Below are 25,414 nucleotides of genomic sequence, written 5' to 3'. Positions count from 1 at the left end.
GCTACAATTTTATTTGTCACTCCTCTGACAAAAGATGGACCTATTGAGAAGAAATGAGTTAAAGATCGTTTGCTTATAATACCCATCCATTAAATTACCTTTTGCCTTCTTTTTCAGGTAGTTGATGTTTCTTTGGACAGAGAAAACACAATTTTTGGTATTCCAAGAATAAAATTGACCGACAAAAGCACATATGTTCAATCTCACACTAAGGAATACGATGACCTGGCATTCAATTACCTTTCAAAAGCTTTATTCCCACTTTTGATATGTTACGCCATCTACTCTCTAATTTACGAAGAACACAGAGGATGGTATTCATGGGTACTTGGCATGCTCTATGGCTTCTTGCTCATGTTTGGTAACTTCTTGTTTCTTCATTTATTTTTCTCTCTATCTTGTCTTTCTCTTGCTTCTGTCTCAGACTCGTATCTCTCCAATATTTTCTCTCGCTGTGTCTATCTTCTCTCTCTCTCTCTCTCTCTCTCTCTCTCTCTCTCTCTCTCTCTCTCTCTCTCTCTCTCTCTCTCTCTCTCTCTCTCTCTCTCTCTCTCTCTCTCTCTCTCTCTTTCTCTCTCTTTCTCTTTTAAGTCTCGTTTTAATCTTATTGGTTCCTTCTTTTATCCTATACAATGAAAGCTATAATAAGATCTTGACGAATAATTTCTTCGAAGCCTAAAAATTACGCATGATCTCTACCTTTGAGGTTTTTAATTTGGCCTGTGTAATCCCATAAAAGGGCTTTCTAAAGATTTTGTTCTAAAATTCACATTCAATTCGTTTTTATTTATATTTTATTTGGGTTTGAGATATCTGGGAGCTAAAATAATCAGCAGGGTGTACTCTAAATCGATAGATATTCTTTGGCCTTTCAAGGAATTATTACTTGATCATATCAAACAGTTCGTGGTCACGAACTGTAGTAAGGAGCGACCTGGCTCAATAGTAACCAAAACTCTAAAAAATGGAATTTTGATACCAATAGCTACATCAAAGAATCGCATTTTAATGCTGGTTTTAAATATATAAGTTTCATCAATTTTAGTCTTACCCATCAAAAGTTACGAGCGTGAGAAAATTTGCCTTATTTTAGAAAATAGGGGGGAAACAACCCATAAAAGTCATATAATCTTAACGAATCTACACAAATGTGGAATTTTGTATTTTTTGCCAGAAGGCAGATCACTTATGCGTGTTTATTTGTTTATTTGTTTTTTTGTTTTTTTCCCAGGGGTGATCGTATCGACCCAGTGATCCTAGATCTTGCGAGAGGGCTCATTCCAACGGAAATGAAAAGTTCTAGTGCCCTTTTTAAGTGATCAAAAAAGTTGGAGGGCACCTAGGCCTCTTCCCACGCTAATTATTTTCCCAAAGTCACCGGACCAACATTCTGAGATTGCCATTTTATTCAGTGTAGTCGAAAAATCTTATGACTATGTCTTTGGGGACGACATACTCCCCCACAGTCCCGGTGGGAGGGGCTACAAGTTACAAACTTTGACCAGTGCTTACATATAGTAATGGTTATTTGAAGTGTACAGAGGTTTTCAGGGGTATTTTTTTGGTTTGGGGGGATGAGTTGAGAGGAGGGGGAAAATTTCCATGAAGGGAGCGCAGGATTTTCCAGCATTATTTTAAAAAAAAACAATGAAAAAATAAATATGAAAGCTTTTCAACTGAAACTAAGGAGCAGAATCAAAACTTAAAACGAACAGAAATTATTACGCATATGATGGGCTCACCTCCTCCTAATACCTCGCTCTTTACGCTAAAGTATTTTTAGTAATTTGAACTATTTATTGTACGGCTTTTGTGATTCAGGGGTCATTCTTAAGAAATTGGGACAACATTTAAGCTTTAGTGTAAAGAGCGAGGTACTGACGAGGGGGTGAACCCCCTCATATACATAATAAAAACATGAGAATACAGAAGTTCGTTACGTAAGTGAATTTATAAGTAACGTATATCTTTTACTAATAAAACATTCGTAAAAAATAAAAATTTCTAGTTGCCTTTCTAAGTAAACAAAAAATCGGAGGGCAACTAGGCCTGCTCCCCCGCTCCTTTTTTTGTCAAAATCAGTCGATCAAAACTATGAGAAAGCCATTTAGCCAAAAAAAAAATAAATATGCAAATTTCGTTTTAATTATTCATCTGCGGAGAGTCAAAATCAAAACATGCATTGATTCAAAAACATTCAGAAATTTAACAAAAAAAAAACAAGTTTTTTTTAACGGAAAGTAAAGAGCGACATTAAAACTTAAAACGAACAGAAATGACCTCGTATGTGAAAGGGGCTGCTTCCTCATCAACGCCCCGCTCTTTACGCTAAAGTTTTTTACTGTTTTAAAAAGTAGAGTTAAGAGAAAGAGTCAAACTTTAGCGTAAACAGCGGGGCGTTGATGAGGAAGCAGCCCCTTTCACATACGAAGTAATTTCTGTTCGTTTTAAGTTTTAATGTCGCTCCTTACTTTTCGTTAAAAAACTTGTTTTTTTTATATTTAGTTACTATCTAAATGCCTGATGTCACTGGATCAACAATAAATAGATATCAGTTTGTATTTTAGATGCTTATGTTGTATATTTTTAAACTCTATCTTTATTCTGGCTCTTCTAGACAGTAATGCGTTTTCAGGAGAAGGGGTTTAGAGTTTTTCCCCTCCATTGTCCGTTTTTGTCAGTGAATTTTTTCTCCTTAACTATTTATATATTCCATGCTATTTTATGTGTACAAATGCATCTTTAATCCTAACGAAATGCAGTTCCCACGAGCCTCTCTCCATCACTCCTAACAATCTACATACATCCTTCCCCCACCTTAAAGTCACTCTTGGTTCTGATAAAACATCTGCTATTGCTACTATACTCTTATTACAACATTAAGCCACTTGAGGCCAACATGTTTAGAAACACTACTTTTCCATCCCGCTTCTGGTCTGCCTATCTTCCAATAGATTTCAAAAGATGCTTAGTCATTTTATTGTCCTGGCCTATTATAAGGCGTCACCTCCTTGCAGGCTGTCAATTATAGCCGTTCCAGAAATGAGATTTATTCTTTAAATTTGGCTGAAATATCAAAAGTATAATCTTTGGTGTGGTTTTCAAATGCCCCTTTGAAGCTATATATACTATATCTTAAATTGGTATTTCTCTCACAGGATTTAGTTAATGCGAAAATTCGGTTTTCTGCTACTTTGCAAACTACTTTCCTAAAATTGTTCTTTTATTTTATTCATCTTCTACATTGTCAAACTTTAAACTCCCCAATCTCATATTCAACTGTTCGAGAAATTTCCTCGCGAATGCTCATCCTGGAATCTATCAACGTCATAACTTTACGGAAGACAGTTACCCTCCCTAAATTTCAGTTTTAGATTGGTTCTAAACACTACAAGATGCTGATTTTTACTTTTAACATCAACAACACTGTTTCAAAATATACCTTAGTATCTTGTATCGCTCCTGTGAGTTTTCGATCTGCAACAACGTAATCAACAAGATTGACCTTCTTACAATCATGCGAGGACCATGTTAACTTATGGACCGTTTAAACTGTTGCTATTTTCTTTCCTAGCCCAAATTTACCTAGGCTTGTATATCATCCATGCCTACTTCTATCTAGGACCATTTTTTGGTCATAAAATGAGCAAATGGGATTCTATTATTCTGGCCTCCCAGCCTAAACAAGACTTGGAATCTTCCTTTTTTATTTTTAACCCTATTCTCTTCCTATGCATTCCATCTTTCCTACCTGAATAACTGAACTGTACATCACCTAATTACATGTTTCCTACCCTTGGAAGGTAAGTTTCTGAAACTCCTAGCAAGTCCAGTCCGCAAAATGTCATTATGATACTTATCTTTTAACCTTGTAATGTTCCAAGTCGCAGTTTTCATACCATTTAAATTGTTGAAATTGCCATGGAGACAGGAAAACCAAAGGGTTCAACCATTGCGGGACTAATATGTATTCTCAAATCTTCACAAAGTACTTAAACTGGCTTGGAACCGGACAGAAAGAAATCCATGGGACCTCTAATATGAAAGGAGGTTTTGTGCAATCCTGTGTCCATCTTGGGCATGACATTGTCTCCAATCTTGGTGATGAAACGTCAATTTCCTGTATAAGCAATCTCAAGCCTATGACCTACGAATCGTTCTGTATTCATGATTGTAAATATTATGTTACAATGGGAGGTAGCCCATAAAAGATAACGTAACTAAGAAGAGGTTTTCAATCCCAAAAAATCTACCAAAACAAATGAAACCAAGATGAATTATTCTGTTGTCAGAATCTAGTGCAATGCTATGTCATTTACTAGGCTGTACTCTCCTCGACGAATTCGACTCCTCATGGTCACCTTTCAGCGCTATTTACAGTGACGGTTCTGGTTTGGTAAACTCGTAAAAGCTCCACCCTTACGCCACTATGAGACTGCCCAAGCAGAGTTTCCCTTCCCAGGATAGGGACAGAGAAAGGAACTTATGATACATCGAAGACCTCAAACCATCTGACAAAGCCGGATAAGTTCCGTCCTTGTCAGGGCATGCGTTAAGGGTCTTAATCAAACGTTTGAGTCTAACCCACCAATGTGATTCTGCAATGGAAGTTTAATTCGTGTTGGAAAATTCAATAGATAAATAAGTCTATAAATTTCGACAGATAGAATATAGGAATAAGTCTTTAACGTTGATAATTTTACTGAGAGTATGTAATTAGGGCACACATGTTAATAATTCTCTTTTTACTGTAGTAGTTGCAAAAAGAAACCATTTTTTACTTTTTTTTCTTTTATTTCTAGGATTCATTACGATGACCCCTCAGTTATTTATAAACTACAAGATGAAGTCTGTAGCTCATCTGCCATGGAGAATGATGACTTACAAGGCATTAAACACCTTTATTGATGACATATTCGCTTTTATTATCAAGATGCCAACTTTATATCGTCTAGGCTGCTTTAGAGATGGTGAGATAAATGGTCTTCAGTGCCATTACTTTCAATTTTTCTTATATATTTCATAGGTACGCAGTAGAATGAACAGGATGAATTTTTTTGGGGCGGGGGGTTACTGTTTTGGGAAAGCGATATTTTAATGCTGAAGTATGAAAAGTCATTTAAATTGTAACTAGGATACGTCGTACTAAAAACCCAAACTTTTTCAGGATTGAAAACAAATAAAATTGCGAATACCTAACTCATAAGTAAAAATTAGACGGTTATTAAGATATTCCGTAATTGGGAGCGTAAAATACTGAAGATGGTAAAATTTATTACATTTTATTGCAATTAATTTCTTATATATGCTAAGTTTCAGTTTATAATTAAAATGCAATGGAATATAACATCGGGTGAAACTTTTAATTAAGAATGAAAACTTGTCATTATTTTAATTTTTACCTGCTACTATATTTTCAATGCATTTTAGCTATGCAATTTGCAGTAAATATAGAAATCATATATTGATTGTAGAATATGAACAATATTTTTTATTAAAAATATTAAATAGGGGAATTTTAATGTAGTCAATTTGAATTATAAGGTAAATAATTTATAGTTTATCATTTCTTAGTATTAAAAATCATACGTAATTTATTATTAGTTTGTTTTCACCTAGATTACTTTAGTAAACGAGTTTACTAATTCGTAATAGCTCAAAATTTAATAGTAAAGATAAATCAAAGCAAGAATTAATGTGCTTAGATAAGATAAGATATTTATTTCAAAAAGATCTCTATAACAAGCCCTCAAAGAGCCGAATTCGGGCTTCGGAGTCGACTAACAAAGCAAACAAAGCAAAAAACACTAAAACTAATAAAGCCCTAACAAGGCAAAAAAAATAAGTAATAATAATAATAATAATAATGAATAATCAAATTATGAGTAAAAAAGAAAAACCGGTCAAACTAAACTTGAACAAATACAAGTCAGAAAAAAAAGGAAGGAGACAAAATAATACAGAAAAGAACAGGAAATAAATATATATATCTACAAATTAAAAGGGACACTAAAAAAAGTAAAGAAACTCACAAAAAAAAGAACGAAGCATAAAACTCACGAAAAACACATATGAATTAAAAGGGAAACTAACCAAAACAGCGGGGGACAAGCAAATTAGTTCAACGACCTAGGCAGCACCTCACCAAAAAAAAGAAGGGAGAAACTAGTTGGATATTTTATTTATTTTTTCTGTGATGAAGGGGACAAAGGTTTTTTCATATCTGGAAGTAACGCAGCGAAGGGTTCGTTATTGCATTTTTGGAAAAACGGAGGCACAATGACAACCTCCTTCGCTCAGGGGTCTCCAAACTAGCTTTTTTTAGGAGCAGAGAGTAAGGCACCTTGCCTTCTTTGAAAATTATTCGCAAGGCTCTTTTTTGGATTGACTCAATTTTGTCTGATTCTTCACGAGAGATACCAAGGTGCCAAACTGGACAAGCATATTCAAGATGCGGGCGGACAAAAGACATGTACAACCTTAAGGAGTGAGAAGGGGGGCGCTATATTTATTTAGGAGCTTAAGGAGGGCGATAGACGCATTAGCTTTATGGATGATGTCTTTAACGTGGATATCCCACTTTAAATTTGAAGAAATTGTGACTCTTCGTAATTTAACAGAGGACACATAAATTTCAGGAGGGATAGGATTAAGAAAACAGGGCGAGGATTTGAGGAAACAAATCGGCATTATCATGGACTTAGAGGGGTTTACTGTCATATCTAAGTTCAAAGTCTCACTTCCAATTTCATTGAGGATACTCATAGGGTCGCTTATTAAATTTCTGAAGCAACTTTCAACAATCATTAGGTCATCAACAAATTTCTAACGGTCAGGAACTTCCTTCGCAAGGCTGTTAATCATGACTGAAAAAAGGAGGGGGGCTAGGAGAGTTCCTTGGGGTATACCATTGTAGATAGGGAGAGGATTTGAGTGATGGTTCTGGTATTTAACCACCTGCGATCTATTTGTTAAAAAGGAGGCAACCAATTTTACCAGTAAGGGATCGATATTGAACTCGTTTAGTAGTTTCTCAATTAAAATATTGTGGTTAACAAGGTCAAAGGCTTTCTGAAGGTCAATGGAAATTAAGTTTAGCCAGGAATTAGGCTTTTCGAGGATTTTCCCGATGTAGTCAATAAGAGAAACGAGGTAGTGGAAAGTAGAAGTTGATTTTAGGTTTCCGAATTGCTTCAGGTCAGTAAGAGGTAGGATTTTTTCTTTTAGCAAATCTGCAAGGAATCCTTCATACAATTTTGAAAAAGTAAGAGTAATAGGTCGAACGCCTTCAAAGCCAGGCTTTCCGTTTTTCTTTTTCAAAGGGGTAACGAAACCCTGTTTCTAAATTGTTAGAATTTGCCCAGACTTAGTAATTTCGTTAAGCAGGACAGACAAGGGCTTAGAAAGGAAGCCACCGAAGGCTCTAATAAGAGGAAACGGGATATCCAAAGGACAGACACTTGTCTTCCTTAATTTGTCAATTCTTCTTTCAATCTCAGACGGGTAAACAGTCGAGAAAAAGGGGGATGGGGCTCCTGTTGATAATTGGATTGGCAATGCTGGAAGGCTCTGGACAATGGAAGCGCGAAATTTATTTAGACTATTTGCAATAACATCAGGGGGCTCTGGTAAGTTGAAATTAAGCTGGTCAAGACTCCTGCCGCATAGCTTTTTAACCTCAGAATACCAGTTTTTTGGCTTATTAGTGAACAATTCTTCGATCTTATTTTTTTAGTACGATTGTGCCAATTTACGAATTTCTCTTTTAATTGATTTTCTTAGTATGTTGACTTTATCGAGTCTAACATTTTTAAATATCTTCGATTTGGTTCTAATTAGTGTTTATATTGTTTGATTAATAAAGGGTTTATCACTTGAGCACCTTTTAAACCTTTTTTCTGGGAAACAAATTTGATATTTATCAATTAGCTTTTTATGAAACGTGGCTGTTTTCTCATCAAGGTTTTGTAAACTATAAATGTCGGACCAATCTTCAATACTCAGCCACATACCGAAAGAAAGAAGACCAGAATTTTAAAGAGGGCGGTAAGTGCTATAAGCTATTGAGAAAGTATGCTTAAAATTTGAGGAGGGGGACAAAAGAATGGAAAGATGATAACTTCCACTTAATGGGGGCAAAGTTGAGGGAGGGCTGTAAAAATTGTACATATTAGTTAAAATAACATCAAGAGAGGTATTTCCCCGAGTCGTCGGTGTTTTAACAATTTGCTTTACTTTAAGGGAAGCACAAAAAGAATCCACTTTAAGGTCGTTGGCATCGCCAACTAAAAAAAAGCCAGCACTTGCCTGTATTTGCTGGATTAAATTACGTTTTGACTCGATATTCTGATTTGGGGAGTAATAGAAAACGGATATTGCAATAATGCTAAATGGAAGAGGGAGTACTTTTGGTCTAACACTTAGCCAGAGGATTTCATCATACTCAGATAAGCTAGGGACTTGAATAACCTTTGGGTAAAGGTGACTCTTAGTAAAAAACAAAAGTCCGCCACCTTTTTTCCCGAGTGGGTGGTCTGAAGGACGGAGTTTAATAAACTCTGAATAATTTGTCAGGCGTAGGGACCCTGGGCCATGGGATTGAACTTCAATCAGCTCGGTAAGTTACTTACCGAATTTGAGAAATAATTACTCATCATGCAACACAGAATATTAAAATTAATTAAAAAGATAAATAAAGGCCGTGCTATAGAAAAATTATCTTTTTTCGGCTTATTGCATAAAGTTTGATAGATAGAAATGACGTTTGTTCTTAATTGTTTAATGGTAAGTATTTCATCGCTTCATGCTTTCCTTCTGAACATATTTGATAACGGTTGGATTGCTGAGTGTCAAAGACCAAAAGCTGCGTAAGATGTGCAGAATACTTCGCAATACTGTTTAACTTAGTTGTTACATTTTATGGAACTAGAATTACTTGTTTATATTCAAGGCTTAAACAAAAGACTAGACACGGAAACTGAGCAAATTCTATTTCAATAAATTTTGCTACTGTCTTGGACCTAGATGATCGTTTAGTAAGGCCCTGACATTAAAATCGTATAATATGTACATCTCAGTTAGGGTATTCAGCGTTTGATAACAGTAATAACAACGCGCTCGAGCTATCTTTTTTTAATTGTACTTTATAGGATAAGAAATTTCCAATCTTCTCTTTATTTATAATTTCTGAAACATTAAATGAGAATCCTGTGTTGTATTTATGCATTGCTTTTATTTTTTATCTTTTCCTGAAGGCCAGGTTGTTTGCAATTAAGTGACATTTTTACTTTCTGTTTCTAATAGTTCTTAGCAGACCTGTCAGCTTTTGGTTTTTCTCGGACATTTGCTGCTAAAGTTAGCAATGTCGTTTGTTTTTGGGGCTATGAGCACTAAATTTTGAATTCAGAATTAGCTTCAATCGACATACCACGTTCCCAACCAAACTAGCCTTCACTTGTGGTGAGCCAAAATCAAAATATGCATTAATTAAAAAACGTTCAGAAATTAAATAAAAAAACAAGTTTTTTTTTTTAATTGCAAGTAAGGAGCGACATTAAAACTTAAAGCGTACAGATCAAAACTATGAAAACTAACAGATCAAAACGAACAGATATCAAAATCGTCTGATCAAAACTGTGAGAAAGCCATTCAGCCAAAAAAATTAATATGCAAATTTTGTTTTAATTATTCACGTGCGGCGAGCCAAAAGCAAAATATGTATTAATTAAAAAACGTTCAGAAATTAAATAAAAAACAAGTTTTTTCACTGCAAGTAAGGAGAAATTATTCCGTATATGAAAGGGGCTGTGTCCTCCTCAACGCCTCTTTTGTCATTACGCACATTTAAGCCATCCCCTTTCCCCTTCTACACATTTAAGATGGATCATAATCCCCCAAAAAGCATAAATTGCGCATTAACCCTTAATTCCCGCCAAAGACCTTTAAGATCCGACAAATCACTGTGGTGAATGACTTAGTGAAAAGAATCTAGGGCCCCCTTCGTCCCCACATTAGTCAGACTACCCGTTCTGGGAGACGTCCTGGGCAAAAAAAAAGTAAAAAAAAAAAGTAGGAAGCCCTTCCTTTCAACACTCTCGTCAGGCCTACTTTATAGTATATTTGAGAGTTCTCTTACATTCCAGATATTGTCTTTTTTATTTTCCTGTATCAACGTTGGATATACCGAGTGGATCCAAAACGTGTCAATGAATATGGTTTCCGAGGAGAACATGATGAAGACTTGGCAGAAGTACAAGATGGTACAGTTCCTGAAGATAAATCTCAACCTAAATCAATTGAAGATAAAAAAAAGGATTAACTCTAGTCTAGGTTTAGGGATTATTTATTCAAAGTTATATGTTTCATAATGAATTGTCAAAATTAGTGTTAGTGTTCCGTACAAGCTAATAGGGTTTTGAGCTCTTAACTTGGAAGCTGCTGTTTCCTCTTAGCATTTTTTTTCAGTTTTATTTCTCTTCCTTTTATTTGTTTAAGCTGTTCTTTTTAACTTTAGGCTCAGAAGCTCTTGGATGCCATTTATTATTCCTTATTTCCTTTCTTTCTCTTTCCCGTTTTCTCTCTTCAATTTTTTCCCTAGTTTGTACCTTATTATAATTGAAATTTATGATCAGAATGGGAGGCCAAAAATTAATTAAGTTACTTTAAAATATAATATATTTGATGAATTCAGTTTGAAATCAGTTGAACTCCGAGGAGAACATGATGAAAACTTGGCAGAAGTACAAGATGGTACAGTTCCTGAAGATAAATCTCAACCTAAATGAATTGAAGATAAACAAAAAAGATTAACTCTAGTCTATGTTTAGGGATTATTTATTCAAAGTTATATGTTTCATAATGAATTGTCAAAATTAGTGTTAGTGTTCCGTACAAGCTAATAGGGTTTTGAGCTCTTAACTTGGAAGCTGCTGTTTCCTCTTAGCATTTTTTTTCAGTTTTATTTCTCTTCCTTTTATTTGTTTAAGCTGTTCTTTTTAACTTTAGGCTCAGAAGCTCTTGAATGCCATTTATTGTTCCTTATTCTCTTTCTTTCTCTTTCCTGTTTTCTCTCTTCATTTTTTCCCCTAGTTTATACCTTATTATAATTGAAATTTATGATTAGAATGGGAGGCCAAAAATTAATTAAGTCACTTTAAAATATAATATATTTGATTAATTCAGTTTGAAATCAGTTGAAGTCAGTTTGAATTTGCAATAGTATAGTTTACGTAGTCAGTTGTGAAAAGTGAACTTGGAAATGTATTTGAAAATTTGAAAGTAAATCAATACGAAAATTTTATGCACCTCATTTTTGACGGTTATTTTTTGCAAATCTGAATAATTATCACTTACCTTTTTACTTTTTTGTGATAAAAAATGCTATCATTATCTAAATAGCCCGTGAAAAGAAACCCAAATCTGGCTTTAAAAGGTGTTCTATTATGAATAGAAAGATTAAAATAAAGTAAAAAGTGGGCACAAATGTTTTTTTTTTTTTTTGCTTTTGATGTATTTATTAAATTACTTATTTAAGTAATTTGTGTTGAAGTATTTATTCAAATACAGACATTTCAAAATAAGGGTGGTTAAAGTCAAAGTTTCAATGTAAAGGGGAACCTAGTAGTTTCCCATGCGGTTTTTTAGCGACACAGTCAGAAGCTCAAACTGAGTTGGGACATTCAGCAAATACATTAGTAATGCGGTCAATTACAGTTGATAAATGACGAGAAGCTCAGAAGCTCAAACTGAGTTGGGACATTCAGCAAATACATTAGTAATGCGGTCAATTACAGTTGATAAATGACGAGGTGCCTCTTTGTCTTCCCATACATTGTGCGGTGCATAATGGACTTCAAAGTAAGTTTTTAAGATACGCGTCTTGATACTGATCAAGACCTCGATACTTGATGACCAATCAGGGTATTGATACTGAACTTGATACGCGAACAATTCCAAGGTCTTGGTGGTATGCTCCAATGGAACTACTGATCAGAAGAAGCATACTGCCGATGAAGATGCTTTAAGGCTGGACCAAGAACTGCCACTTTAATTAAACTTTCAGAATTCCAAACTTTGGCGATTTATTTGTCGAAACTTGAGACCAAATGTTCATAATCAGAGCCGGATCTGAATGACCAGCTCATTGGCTTACAGTCAATTCACATGCAGATAAATCAAATTCCTTAGAAAAATGTTCAGAGAGTGTTTTATCATTGAAAAAAAAAATCAGAGTTCAGCTGGTAAATTGCGCAACTTACAAGAATCCGACACTTTCAGGAATCCGAGCTTGAAGCCTGTGGGTAAAATCCGTTTTCTCTTCTTGATTTGACTTTGCACACACGTTTGCTCTATCCAAATGCTCAATACGCTGATTTAGACTGAGTTGAGAATTTTTCACAGATTCAACAGAAAAGTAGGCAATAATAAATAGTGGTTTTATGTCTCTTTCCAAAAGATGACTGTAACGCTTATTAATTAATCCGAAAAAAAGTAATTGTTAAAATAGTTAAATAGTAGTTAAATTTAAAAGTCCTACTTATTTACAGCTTACCGCCTACAGCTAGCTGTAATGTCAAATAATAAATTCTCCATTTCTTGTATTTTTTTATTTTTATTTTATAAGTAACCAAATCTTTTAGAATCATACTCATCTGCAAAGGACGTTGTTAACTGATGATCAGTTTGGAAGCTCATATTTTGTCACGTAGGTTATGGTAAAAACATTATGGGCTCCCAAAGGACATGAAGTAAGTAGTTTCTGGGCTGGTAGTTTCTCTTGCTTTACCTGCGTATTTCTAATATCGTCTATGGATATTTCATAATTCTTATAAATGATAAATATGGAGGGTAGTATCATGCCCCCCTATATTTCTTTCATTTAGAATATATTTCTTTTATTTTCATTTTGAAGGAAGAACAATAAGAAACTAGCTGCTTGATATTCCTTATTAAACGAACAAAATTACTATTTCGTAGTCTATGCAACATACTTCTGCAATAATTGCTTATAAAATGTGGCGTGATATTTCTCTGTATTTTTAGAATTCTAGAAAATTTGTGCTTTAAGGAAAATACGAACCTGACTCAAAAAACAGGGTATGGGACAGAAATGTCCTTAAGTAGCCTGCAGAAAATAAAAGACTAATTTGAAAGCTGTCAGTTGTCTATCACTGCGCTATGCTTAAAGTCAATAATTTTTAGTAGTTAATAATTAACAGTAACATCTTAATTCTCTTAAAAACTCAAGAGAGAATTTTAAGCATTTGGTTAAAAATTGGCTATAGATATATTAATGGTGCGAGACGCAATAAGTCCTACTTTACGGTGCCATATGCCAGAGACAAATGGCACTATCAAGAAATATTTTACTGAACATATTGATGCCAGTATTAGTTTTCAACTGAGATTTTAGATGGCTTTCCATGATGTTTCAGTGCTCAGCTAAGGCTGGAAAAATAATAAGAATAAAAAAATACACATCAGCGTCCTAGTTCTTATAGAATATCTCCAAAATTTGTTTCTGTAATCAACTTTTATTGTTAAGACAAACATAGATAACAGTTGTTATTCCAAAATTAATTTTTCAGAAGAGTAGAACAGCAGGTTTTTCTAAAACGTGTTTTTTTAGTTTTCAGTTACGAAGTAGGCTGGGAGGGGACATACAAAGGAAGCAATTGTAAACCATTAATTAAGGGTTTTCAACCAGGAAGATTATCATGATACTCTTTGTATTCCTTATACTCTTTCAACTCCAGAAATGGAGCAAAGAACTGCCGCTGGCACATATTTCAAATTTCAAGTCATGAAAATCATGATGGTAGCATTTTTGTGTTTCTCAGCTCCTCCACTCCAGGAATAACCCCAAAAAAAATGTTGTATGGTACTTTGTCATGTCATGTGGCACTTTATGGTAGGCTATCAAGTTGGTAGCCTTTTTGTGTTTCCCCGCAATTCCACTCTAGAAACGACCCTTGTATGGAACTTTGTCATGCCATGTGGCATTTTAATATCAGGCTATAAATTTCAATTTAGAGAAAACATGTAGACACAAAATTACCTTTCAAACGAGTTCTTAAACAGCTCTCTATGATGTTCCAGTGTCCTACTAGCGGCGAAAACAAAAAGAAGATATCGGTGCTTTAGGTGCAAAAAAGTAATTTTCCTTGTTGTTCAAGATTATGGACTACACTTATCCTGCAAAAGATTTTTGCCCGTGGAGACTCTTATGGTGCAGTCTCAATTTTCATCCGATGTTTTTTCAATCAGAGCTTTACAATTCCGCCTCTTGTATACTACCCCCCCCCCCTTAGCAAGATTCATAGATCGTCTGCTGAAAAAAAACTAAACTTTACTGAAAACTGAGCTTGCTTTAATTTTTGGTATAGCCCAATCCTATGTATAAGCCATGGGCAACTTATATAAATTACAAAATTTGGCCCAGAGGCAGTGTGTGTGAGGCTATACAATCTTCGGAGGTACAGTTGTTTGACTTTTCGACTATTTCGAACAAGGTGGCTATTCAAAGTTTGTGTGTAATATCTTTAGGAGCAGGGTAGTTAACAGGGAATGGGAGGACAAGTTGCCTTCTGACAACTTTTAAACATCCTCTCTACATACCCTGAAAGTTTAAACTTAATACCATCTGTCATTCATAATATATTCTAAGTACGTCTTTTTGATAAACTGGATGTACATAATAAATCTTTTGCTTTAGTTTAACATTCCCCAAAATTTCACTTCGTAAACTTAGCTCTTTTAAACGAACACAGAATCAAATAATCCCCCTTTTCTTAATGATAAATCCTGCACGTAAAAAAAGTGAAATTGCACAATGTGCAATACTTGCTTTGAAGGCTGTAGGGGGGGGGGGGATTACATATCCATACATTGTTACTAGGCCTTTTGAGTTATTTGAATAAAACCACTGTTCTTTTCAAATTTTGACCAGTGTTGATGGAAGGAAGTATTTATATACTTACTACCCCCTAGGATAGGGGGGGGGGAGGCTGCTTACTCTCTGATAGCTCTTCAGCATCAACATGCCCATATCGGTCAAGTCTTAACTTTGTTTGTTTCAAACAAATCCTTTTTGTATTTTTACTGCCCCTAAACCTAGTGTTTTACTTTTTTTTTGTGCACTCTTATACCATACCAATAAGATTCAAAAGGCTTTATTTTATTATTTTTCATTATTTTCTTCTTTCTATTACCGTCCAATCTGCATATGCTCCTTTTACACAGTGCTAGTCCACAATTAAACGTTTAAAAACTTTTTGCATGCTGACCAATGGTCTGCGCAGTGCAGGCACCCGACCCCTGATTCATTGCCTCCTGCCGGGACTGCAATACAGAATTGAGGGTAAATCATCCAATACTTCCCATATTACCCCCCCATCCCCAGATTTTTCCAAGTACTCTTTTGGAGTTGGGCCGACTCTGGCTGAGCTTATAGACTCCCGTAACAAAGTCAAATAACCAGGACACGAACCCCTGGTCTGATGGACAAAGGATTAGTCCAGGACAGCTTGAAACACTTCTTCTAGTTAAAGCCCTGTGGCCTACAAGCCAAAACCCATCTTTTTAATTTTGAAACAAATTATTATTCCATTTTTCACTCCTAAACTTGGTTTTTATCTTTACATACACTTCTTTAACATCATATTAGTCAAAAGCCTTTATTTTATTAATTTCAAACCAATTTTTTGTTATATCGCTCCTATGCTTACTCTATTCAGATTTTTTTTTGCATACACTCCCTTAATACCATATTGGTCAATACCTTCATTCTATTAATTCAAAATCATATACTTAATATTTATATACCAGACGGTAATTTACTCTTAAGTGATAAGGTCTAGAAAAAATTATAGATACAGTGCCTGAAGGGGAGAAACTATTGATTATGCGCACACTGGTCTTTGCTATGGATGGATGTGGAAATGATAATAGAAATGGAAAAACAATCTTCGAATTTTTAATGAAAACCTAAGATATCTGCTTGCTTACCCCAAAGGATTTACCAACTAGAATCAATAGTAGAACAGGAAGATCAGTGACCATAGACTTGGCAATAGGATCAGCTTCATTGGCACCAAAGTATCAATAACAAGTGATAATGAATCTACTCTATATTACAGCGATCATTTTCCCATTTCGGTTGAGATTTCTCAACATAATAATATATGCAGAATTTATGAAGAACCTAGCAAAGTTAATTTAAAGAAGATTAACTGGGAAGCTTTTAAGAGCAAATTACAAGAAACAGACATTCAGTCACGACTGAACTGTTGTGAAGAGGCCAATGGGAAAATAGAGACATTTCAAAACTCGCTCCTAGAAATAGCACAAGAACTGACTGTAAAAAATGAAAGAGTTCTTATTTACAGTAAACTGAGTGTTTGGTGGAACAATGAATGTACAGTTGCAAAGAAATAGTTATTATAGGCAAGAAGAAGGTACAGGCAGTTCCCAAACTTTGAAAACTTTCTAATGTGCCAAAGACGATACGCAGCCTTTAGGCGCCAAACAGTGGAAGCAAAGAAAAATTTGTATCGATAATTTTTGGAGAAGTTACATTTTAGACATCCTACAAGCAGAGTGTATAAAACAGTGAAAAACTGATTACAGGGAAGAAAGAAGATGATGGCAATCCACTCTTGATTGTTAAGGGATAAGAGTTAGTGGAAGAACAAGAGAAAGCGAATAAAGCATTAGATTTTGTAGAGTCAGTGATTGGAAGACCAGATGATTTTAATGATGACGAACAACTTACATTGCTAAGGTAAATGAGACTCTCTAAAGTAGAAAATGTTATAGATTGTAATAGACATTTTACAATAGAGGAGCTAAAGAAAGTGATTCGAAAGTTACCATTAACAGCACCAGGTTTAGATATGATTTACCCTCAGCATATCAAACATTTAAGTGACAAATGGATAAAAATATTGTTAGAAATTATTGACAAGGCCTGGGAAGACAGAAAATTTCCAAAAATATGGAAGGATGGGATAGTGAATATGATTCCTAAACAAGGCAAAGATAATTCAAAAACTTAAGGATGATTACTACATAATACGGGACCCAGAGATCGAATCATGCTGCGTAATGCACTGCAGGGCCGACGCAGGGACCTGAGTAGTCAAGAAGCGTCGTTAATCTGATACAATTACTCTACTACCTGTGTTAGGAAAAGTCTATGAAAGAATGGTTAAGGAGAGGCTTACATGGAAAGTGGAAAAAACAAACACTTTGAAAGATGTTCTATGTAGTTTTAGAAAGAACAGATCTACTATAAGAGTGTTACAAATGTTTGTAAATGACGCAGTATATTGTTTGGAAAATAGAAAAATCTGTTTAGCAGTTTTCTTTGATGTGAGTAGCGCTTTTGATGGTATGGTTCATCGACATATACTAGAAGGAGTGATTGCAGTAAATGTTAGAGGAGGTTTGCTAAGATTTTCTTATGATTATCGACAAGAACGAGAAGTGACTAAAAGTGGGTAAAGCACATTTGGAAATAAACGGTACTGAGAAAACGCGGTGTTCCACAAGGCTCTTCATTGGGGCCGATTATTACAATATAACTGAAATTGATGTACCACTGGATACAGGAGAGGATAGAGCTGGAATTTTTGTTGATGATAATGGAATGTTGATAGTTTGTGATAGTACTGAGGAGGGTGACGGGTGGCCCAAGAGAAAATAAATTAGTAAAAATGTCGGCCATGGTAAATTGTGTGCAGTTTTTGGTCCAGATAACAAAAGCAATGGTAATCACGCGAAGAAAAAAGTACTCTGCTCTTCACCTTTTTCTAAATGGGGATTAAATTGAAATCGTGAATGAAATTTAAATGGCTTGGAATTACCATTGATAGAAATCTGACATTTAAAGCTCATATAAGATAATTAAATAGAGCATGTGCCAAAACATTAGATATTATTAAAATTTTACGTTGAGCCTGACTTTTTGATGGAATTTTAAACAAAATACGTAAGAGCAAAATTGGAATACGGAGGAATAATTTATATGGCAGCGTCAAATTCGTTGTTAGAGAAGCTGGAAACTATTCAATACAGTGCTTTAAGGACAGCTTTTGGAGCAAGAAAGACAACTCCGCGGAACTTTCTCGATTCAGAAAGTGGAATTGAAAAGCTAGGAAGCAGGAGAGACATAGCAACATTAAAGTTTTTGCGGGAGATATGGATAGCTGACCAGTCGAATTCAATTAAATCAAGAATGCTAAAAGAGGGAAGGTTGTGGTGTTCATGGAAAAAACATTTTGGTATTGTGAGGACAAAGGAGATAATGGAAGAGTTTCAAATGGATTGTCAGTTGACATTAATTTTGAGAGTGCCCAATATGTTGATAACCCCTCAGTGGGAATCCATTCCATACCAGTGCAATACTGAACGTGAAAAGTGGGATAATTTTGATTATGATCAATCATTCAAGATGAAAAAAGAGATGTAATATCTTGACACTGCAGATATCTTCACAGATGCATCCAAAGTGGATAATAAAGTGAGGGCTGCTTTTGTAATCCCCTCCAAGAATATGGTTAAATTGATTAAAGTAAGTGACATAACTACAGTTTTTCAAGCAGAAGTAGTTGCAAAAGCCAAAGCAGTGAGATACTTAATAGATTCTGCATCTACAGGTGAAAAATATAGAATCCGTTCGGATTCAAGAAGTGGTTTGGAGGCAATCAAGAATATTTATCTTAAAATAAATTAGCTCTCGAAGTGATCTTTTGCCATGAAGAATTGCAAAAACTATTAGAAAAGGAAGTAACCATCACATTGGATTGGTTACCTGGACATGCGAATATTAGTGGAAATAAAATGGCTGACACTGCAGCAAAACAAGCATCCATAGAAGACGGGCAAACATTTATAAGTGTTACGCCCAGGATGGTTAATCAAATTGGAGAAGTGATAAAGAAATTGAAAATAAGGACATTCGAGGACCGTCGTGTGTTCTCAAGAAATATATTAATTAGACAAAAGAAGGAAAGGCAATTTGAAAAGAAAATATATGAAGCGCTAAGTAAAACTGAAGCCAGGGTGATATTTAGACTAAGGTCAGGTCATGCTGGAATTCAGACATATATAGCCCGTTTTCAAACAGTTCGTGGTAACGAACTGTAGGAAGGAGCGACCCGGCTCAATAGTAAACGAAACTCTAAAAAACAGAATTTTGATGCTAAAAGATACATCAAAAGAATTGAATTTTCATGCTGATTTTAAATATGTAAGTTTCATAAAATTTAGTCTTACCCATCAAAAGTTACGAGCCTGATACTAGCAAAAGTTACGAGCTTTGGAAAATAGGGGAAAACACCCCCTAAAATTCATAGAATCTTGACGAAAATTACACCATCCCATTCAGCTTATCAGAGACCTTATAGCAAAAATTTCTAGTTCCTATCAACAAAAATGTGTAATTTCGTATGTGTGGAAGGGTGGGAAGATTTTTCCTTGGAGGAATATGTCATGGGGGAAGAGAAATTCAATGAAAAGAGCGCGGGATTTTCTAGCATTACTATAAAAAAAAAACAATGAAAAAATAAACATGAAAAAGTTTTTTTCAATTGAAAGTAAGGAGTAGCTTTAAAACTTAAAACAAACAGAGATTATTACGCATATGAGGGGTTCTAAAAATACTTTACCATAAAGAGCGAGATATTTAGGAGGAGATAAACACCTCGCTCTTTATGATAAAATATTTTTAGTAATTTCTCGAGTAATCCCTCGAGGTATTAACGAAAGAACAAACCCCCTCATATACATAATAAAAATAAAAGAATATAAAAGTTTGTTACGTAAGTTAATTCTTAAGTTACGTATATTTTTTACTAATAAAAACGTTCTTTAAAAATTAAAAGTTCTAGTTGCCTTTTTAAGTAACCAACAAATTGGAGGGCAACTAGGCCTCCTTCCCCACCCCTTATTTCTCAAAATTGTCTGATCAAAACTAAGAGAAAGCCATTTAGCCGAAAAAGAATTAATATGCAGATTTAATTTTAATAATTTATTTGCTGAGAGCCAAAATCAAACATGCATTAATTCAAAAACGTTCAGAAATTAAACAAAAAAAAGTTTTTTTTTGAAATGAAAGTAAGGAGCGGCATTAAAACTGAAAACGAACAGAAATTACTCCGTATATGAAATGCGTTGTCCCCTCTGCAATCCCTTGCTCTTTACGCTAAAGTATAACTCTTTTCCACAATTCAACTATTTTAAACAATTAAAAACTTTAGCGTAAAGGGCAAGTGATTACGGAGGGGACAATCCATTTCATATATGGAGTAATTTTTGTTTGTTTTAAGTTTTATGTTGCTCCTTTCTTTCAGTTAAAAAAGACTATTCTTTTTGTTTAATTATAATAAAGATCTGCGACGTGCATTTTGTGGAAATGAGGAAACGGTAGAGCATCTTTCATTTGAGTGTGCGGGAACAGAAGGCAGGAGGAAGGATATTAGAACATTTATTAGGGAAAAAGAATTCGACAGAATTATAAACCAAGCAGTGTAGTGATTATAGTATAAGAAGCCTCCGGAGTCCTTGCAAGAAGAGAGGAGGAGCCATCTATTTCATTCAATTCATACCTTTTAAGTAAAATTTTGATTGACCTATGTTTGGTAAATTTTAGTTACTTTGATAGGTAGAAGAAGAATACACCATTTCTGGAATTTTTGAAGGTTGCCTAGCCTACTAAAACCAGCAGACTAATACCTTATTTCCTAATTTTTGCCTGTAGAAACATTTTTAAGGATAACTAGGCCTATTGGAACATAGATTAATGCTAGGCTAAGCTAATCTTTTATGGTTTTAGGATACTATCAAATCCAATAAACTTGACAATTTACAAACATTCTTAATAGGTAAGATAGCATAGCCTATGCCTAGATAGGGGCTGTTTTTGAGAAAGAAACATGATAAGAAAACAATTCTTATTGCATGGTATGCAGAATAATTATAGGCTAGGGTGAAAAAAAAGTATGCCTATTTAAATGGGCAAAATTTTGTAAAATAAAAACCCTCGAATCTTGTTACCCAAATAGGAATTGAGAAAAATTGAAAATATCAATGAATAGCTAAGAATCAAAGTTATGTACCAATATGGTTATTATTAAAGTTAAGCTGTTTAAGATCAAACACTTGAAATTATTGGTTTATTGAATTACCTGCAAGGACTGCTTTTTGGAAATAGCCTGTCAATTACCATATTTTGATGTGTACCCTATGTTCTTTGTGTTTCAGTTTTTATTCACATATTAACCAAAAGCCAATTTTCTTTTGATTTTAAAAATACAACTTTTTGCTTAATTTATATTCTATAAATCACAAATATTAATTACCTTAAGTCACAGCTTGGAGTAAAATAAGGACTTTGATCCTGTTGAATCACTCCTTATGATGACAGTTGCATACATGATTGATTAGATTCTGGTGCATCCCAGTCAAATCTCCATGGTTTGTCACTCCACTCAGCATCCAGATGGCACTTGGATACATCTGTTGATTCAGCAGAAACAGTGTTCTCCTTGAGGTTGTTCCAGAGGTTCACAATCCAGTTTGAGAATTAGCTGCATCTTGCTCCAGTCCTTGCATGAAGTTTGCAGATTTGTTTTGGGTGTCCTTGTGTTATGTGGGAGGGATCAATCTCCAGGAGCTCATTTTCTTCATTGGTAGAGAGGAGTTTTTGTGCCTGGATCATATCCCCATGTTTCTGCCTGTAGACTAAAGAGGGGAGGTTGAGTTCCCTCAGCTGTTCACTATAGGGCTTGTTTTTCATACTGGGAATCAGCTTAGTGGCCCTTTGTTGGATTTGCTCAAGCACTACCTTGTCCTTTTCGAATTGAGGGGGGCCAGGATGGTCCCCACCTCCAAACACAGTCTTACCAGTCCTTTGTAGAGCTTGGTGATTACATGTCTACTTCTGCTGGTAATGCTGTATTTAATGATGCCTAGGGCTCTGCTAGCATTGGCTGAGATCTTCTGTGAGTGGGAGCTGAATTTCAACTGGGAGTCTGCAATAACTCCAAGGTCTCTCACCTCCTGAACATGCTCCTGTATGTGGTGACTCCCAGGGTTTTGGGTCATTAGGTATTGTTGTTGGGGGTTATTGTGTCCAAATTGTATGACCTTGCATTTTTCAGCATTGAATTCCAGCAACCATCTTTTGACCCAGGAGCACATGTGGTTGAGATCAGTTTGGAGGGATTGGTGGGCAGAAGGGGTATTGGCAGGACCTATGAGCTTTGAATCATCTGCATAGAGAGTGGTTTTGTTACTGGTGATAAGGGCTAGCTCATTTATGTATATATTGAACAGGGTAGGGCCCAGGACACTGCCCTTGGGGACCCTGCTGGTGACTTTGACTTCATTAGAGAGTGCGTGACTGTTTGGTCCAGTGGTCACTTTCACTTGCTGTGTTCTGTTCCTCAGAAAATCCTTAATCCAACTGATCACTTTTGGACTAAGAGACAAAGTGCATAGTCTATGAATGAGGTAGCTGTGACAAACTTTGTCAAAAGCTTTGGCTAGATCCAGCAGGATTATATCCACTGGTACTCCTTTTTCTAGTAGGTCAGTTACAAGACTAGAAGACTCAAGAAGGTTTGTATCCACTGATTTCTTAGAACAAAAACCATGCTGGCTACTGCTGATGAGTGAGTTAGCCTCAAGATGGTTAATGAAGCATTTGTCGACAATTTTCTCCATGACCTTGCATGCCACACAGGTAAGGCTGATAGGTCTATAGTTTGCTGCTGAAGTTTTGCTACCCTTCTTATGAATTGGGATGACTATTGCCTTCTTCCAATCCCTTGGAAGCTTTCCTTGTGTTAGTGGCAAGTTAAATAATTTTACCTGGGGCACTGGAATAGCAGGGCTTAGTTCCTTCAGCAGTCATGGACTCAGACCATCATGTCCAGTCAATTTGTTGGCATCAAGCTCCTTAAGCTGTTTGGTTACTTCTTCAAATGTGATTGGTGATTGTAACATTGGGAAGGGAGTGTGAGCCTGTTCTGCTGGTGAGAGGGTTGATTGGAGGTCATCCTTAGAAAACACTGAGGCAAACTGCTGATTCAGAATGCATAACACTAAGGGGTTATGTGCATGGTACTACTAGCACATATCTGGGAGAAGGCGTTTTGCTCAATCCTCACCAGGCAATATATATACTATGTACATACTTCCACTTCTCCTCTTTTAAGAGTTGGTTAAGGTCACAAGTTTAGTTTGATTTGTGGCTTAATATACCTTCTGTATGTGATTTGGGTCACTGATGCCTCTGCTGGTGTGCTATCTTTGATTGGGTTGGGGCTATTGATGGTATGGGACAGTGTTATTCTGTTGGGTGACTTGATGTTGGATGATGCAGTAGGCAGTGTCTCATCTGTACAAGGTAAATCAGATGATTGATTGCTCACTGGTGGAGTGGCAGTATTCTGCCCACTGTACTTTCTGCTTTGTATGGGGGTGATGATAAGACATTTGATATATTCTTCCATTTCCTCTGTAGTGTGGTTCCAGCTTTGGTTGTGATGGAACAATCTTGGGGGAGCTGCTGGTGTCATGATGGTGGTAGTGCTTCACCGACTGTCTGCTTGTTTCTGGTAAGCCACAGTGTCATCTGAGTGGAGTGTAGGCTGAGGCTTGGCATGTTTGTCATACTGCAATTTCTGTCTTGATTGTGCATCTTTTCTATTCAGCAGGTATTTGTTGGCCAGAACCACCTGTTTCAACAGGTGTTTTTCTGTGCAGGGTAAGGTGGAGTGTAATTGGCAACTAATCAGGAGCTGCACAGGAGCAGTGTAGCTGTCTAAGGGTGTATTCCTGTATTCTAAAAGACCCAGGTATGTGTCATCTCCACCTTCACTTGACTTAGTGAAGATGTTCTTGCATGTGTGAACAGTCTTGTCTACCAACCTGTTGGACTGAGGAATGATAGGGCTGGACATTTTGTGTTTCATACCCCAGTCCTCCACAAATTGTTAAAATTCTGAGGATGCCTATTGTGTTCCATTGTCTGTCATGATGGTATGAGGAATGCCATGTTGGGCAAAAGGCATTTTGGGTTTGCTGTTGATTTCCTTGGATGTAAAGTTCCTAAGCCTGTAAGCTTATAGAAAAATGAGTGTGGTAGTCCACTGTTATAAGGTATTTTCCTTTGTTCCAATCAAAAATGTCTGAGACTACATGCTGCCATGGTGCTAATGGAATGTGTGAGTTTATAAGAGGCTCTTTCTGATTGTTGTGGCTATGTTTCTGGCAGGCTGGGCAGTTTATGATCAGTGCTTTGGTGTCACTGTTCATCTTTGGCCAGTAAACGACCATCCTGATGTGTTTTTTTCATCTTTTTCATACTAATGTGGGATATGTGGAGTAGCTTGAGGATTTGGTCACATCTTCAGGGGAATGCAATTCTGTCACCTCTGAATATGATGCCATTCATTTATTATAATTTGCGCTGAAGGTTCAGTGTGCAAGAAGATTTGTAGCACATTGCTTTCTAGCACTGGGCCACCTGCCTTGGATGGCTTCCTTGAGACCAATCAGATGTTCGTCTTCCTTGGTGCGGAGTCATGTTTCCTCGAGTGTTGCTTCACTAACAGGAGGAACACATGTAATCCGGTGAATATACACTTCAATTTCTATATGGAGCTACTTGTCAGCATCAGGGAGGTATAGCCTTGATAGTATGTAAACTGCATAGTAGAAAACTGCAGTTTTCTGTCCCTGGTCTGTAGATGAACTCCAGATCACAGGGTTGAATCTGGAGCATGATTTGCTGAGCTCTGAGAGGGGCTTTTTGAAGTGGATTTTAGAGGATAGTCTCAAATGGATGGTAGTCTGTTGTTACTTTTACATACCTGTCATATGTGAAGTGCTTGGAAGCAAATACTATTGCATATTGCTTTTTCTTCAGTTGTGAGTATTTCTGTTCAGCTTTCCTGAGAGAGTATGACACACATGCAATAACATTAATATTTGACAAGATATATGCTGCTAGACCATGTTACAAAGCATCCACAGTGAGATCAATTGACTTGTATGAGTGGCCAAAGTATGCTAGTTTGAGACTCTTGAATCTTTGATATTTTTCAAGGCTTCATTGTGTTCCTTGGCTCATGTGAATTTTGTGGATTTGCTGAAGTTGTGTAGGATTTTTTCCTGTGTTTATAGGTTTGGACTGTATATTGCAAGGTAATTTTTACTATTCCCAACAGTGTTGTATGTTCTTCTTGGTTTGACAGCATAGGCATGTTGTTGATGGCTTCAAGTTTGTCAAGGTCTGGCTGTATTCCTTGTTCACTAATAGCATGTCCAAAGTAGGTCAAACTAAATTGATATTTCCCTTTGTTGAATCTGATGCCCTTTTCTCTGGCTCTCTCAAGTATAGCTGTCA

At 35.9% G+C, this 25,414-nt stretch overlaps 2 protein-coding genes and 1 long non-coding RNA gene across 17 annotated transcripts in view; 2 read left to right on the top strand and 1 right to left on the bottom strand.

Moving 5' to 3' along the window:
- Positions 1-11,297, top strand: part of LOC136030573 (putative lipid scramblase CLPTM1) — a 63,901-nt gene extending 52,604 nt beyond the window's left edge. The window contains exons 10-12 of one of the 2 annotated variants that reach the window (XM_065709647.1): positions 118-361; positions 4,803-4,970; positions 10,143-11,297. In XM_065709647.1, coding sequence (XP_065565719.1) covers positions 118-361; positions 4,803-4,970; positions 10,143-10,318 — 588 coding nt within the window. In that variant the 3' untranslated portion in view covers positions 10,319-11,297. The remainder of the gene's footprint in view (positions 1-117; positions 362-4,802; positions 4,971-10,142) is intronic. The other variant, XM_065709653.1, reaches the window with a different exon arrangement.
- Positions 1-25,414, bottom strand: part of LOC136030606 (uncharacterized) — a 311,523-nt gene that overhangs the window by 150,539 nt on the left and 135,570 nt on the right. The window lies entirely within an intron of this gene.
- The window catches only part of LOC136030519 (modifier of mdg4-like), a 66,950-nt gene continuing 61,993 nt past the window's right edge, over positions 20,458-25,414 (top strand). For 8 of the 14 annotated variants that reach the window (XR_010618333.1, XR_010618332.1, XR_010618335.1 and 5 more), the window contains exon 1: positions 20,607-20,699. The gene's annotated coding sequence lies outside the window, so the exon portion shown is untranslated. Of the gene's footprint in view, positions 20,755-25,414 lie in introns of all 14 variants that reach the window. The other 6 variants (XM_065709621.1, XM_065709567.1, XM_065709574.1 and 3 more) reach the window with 5 other exon arrangements.

This window comes from Artemia franciscana, chromosome 1 (assembly GCF_032884065.1).
Source record: "Artemia franciscana chromosome 1, ASM3288406v1, whole genome shotgun sequence".
Classification (NCBI taxonomy): domain Eukaryota; kingdom Metazoa; phylum Arthropoda; class Branchiopoda; order Anostraca; family Artemiidae; genus Artemia; species Artemia franciscana.
Note: the sequence above shows the minus strand (reverse complement) of the source record. Positions and strands in the feature narration are given on the sequence as shown.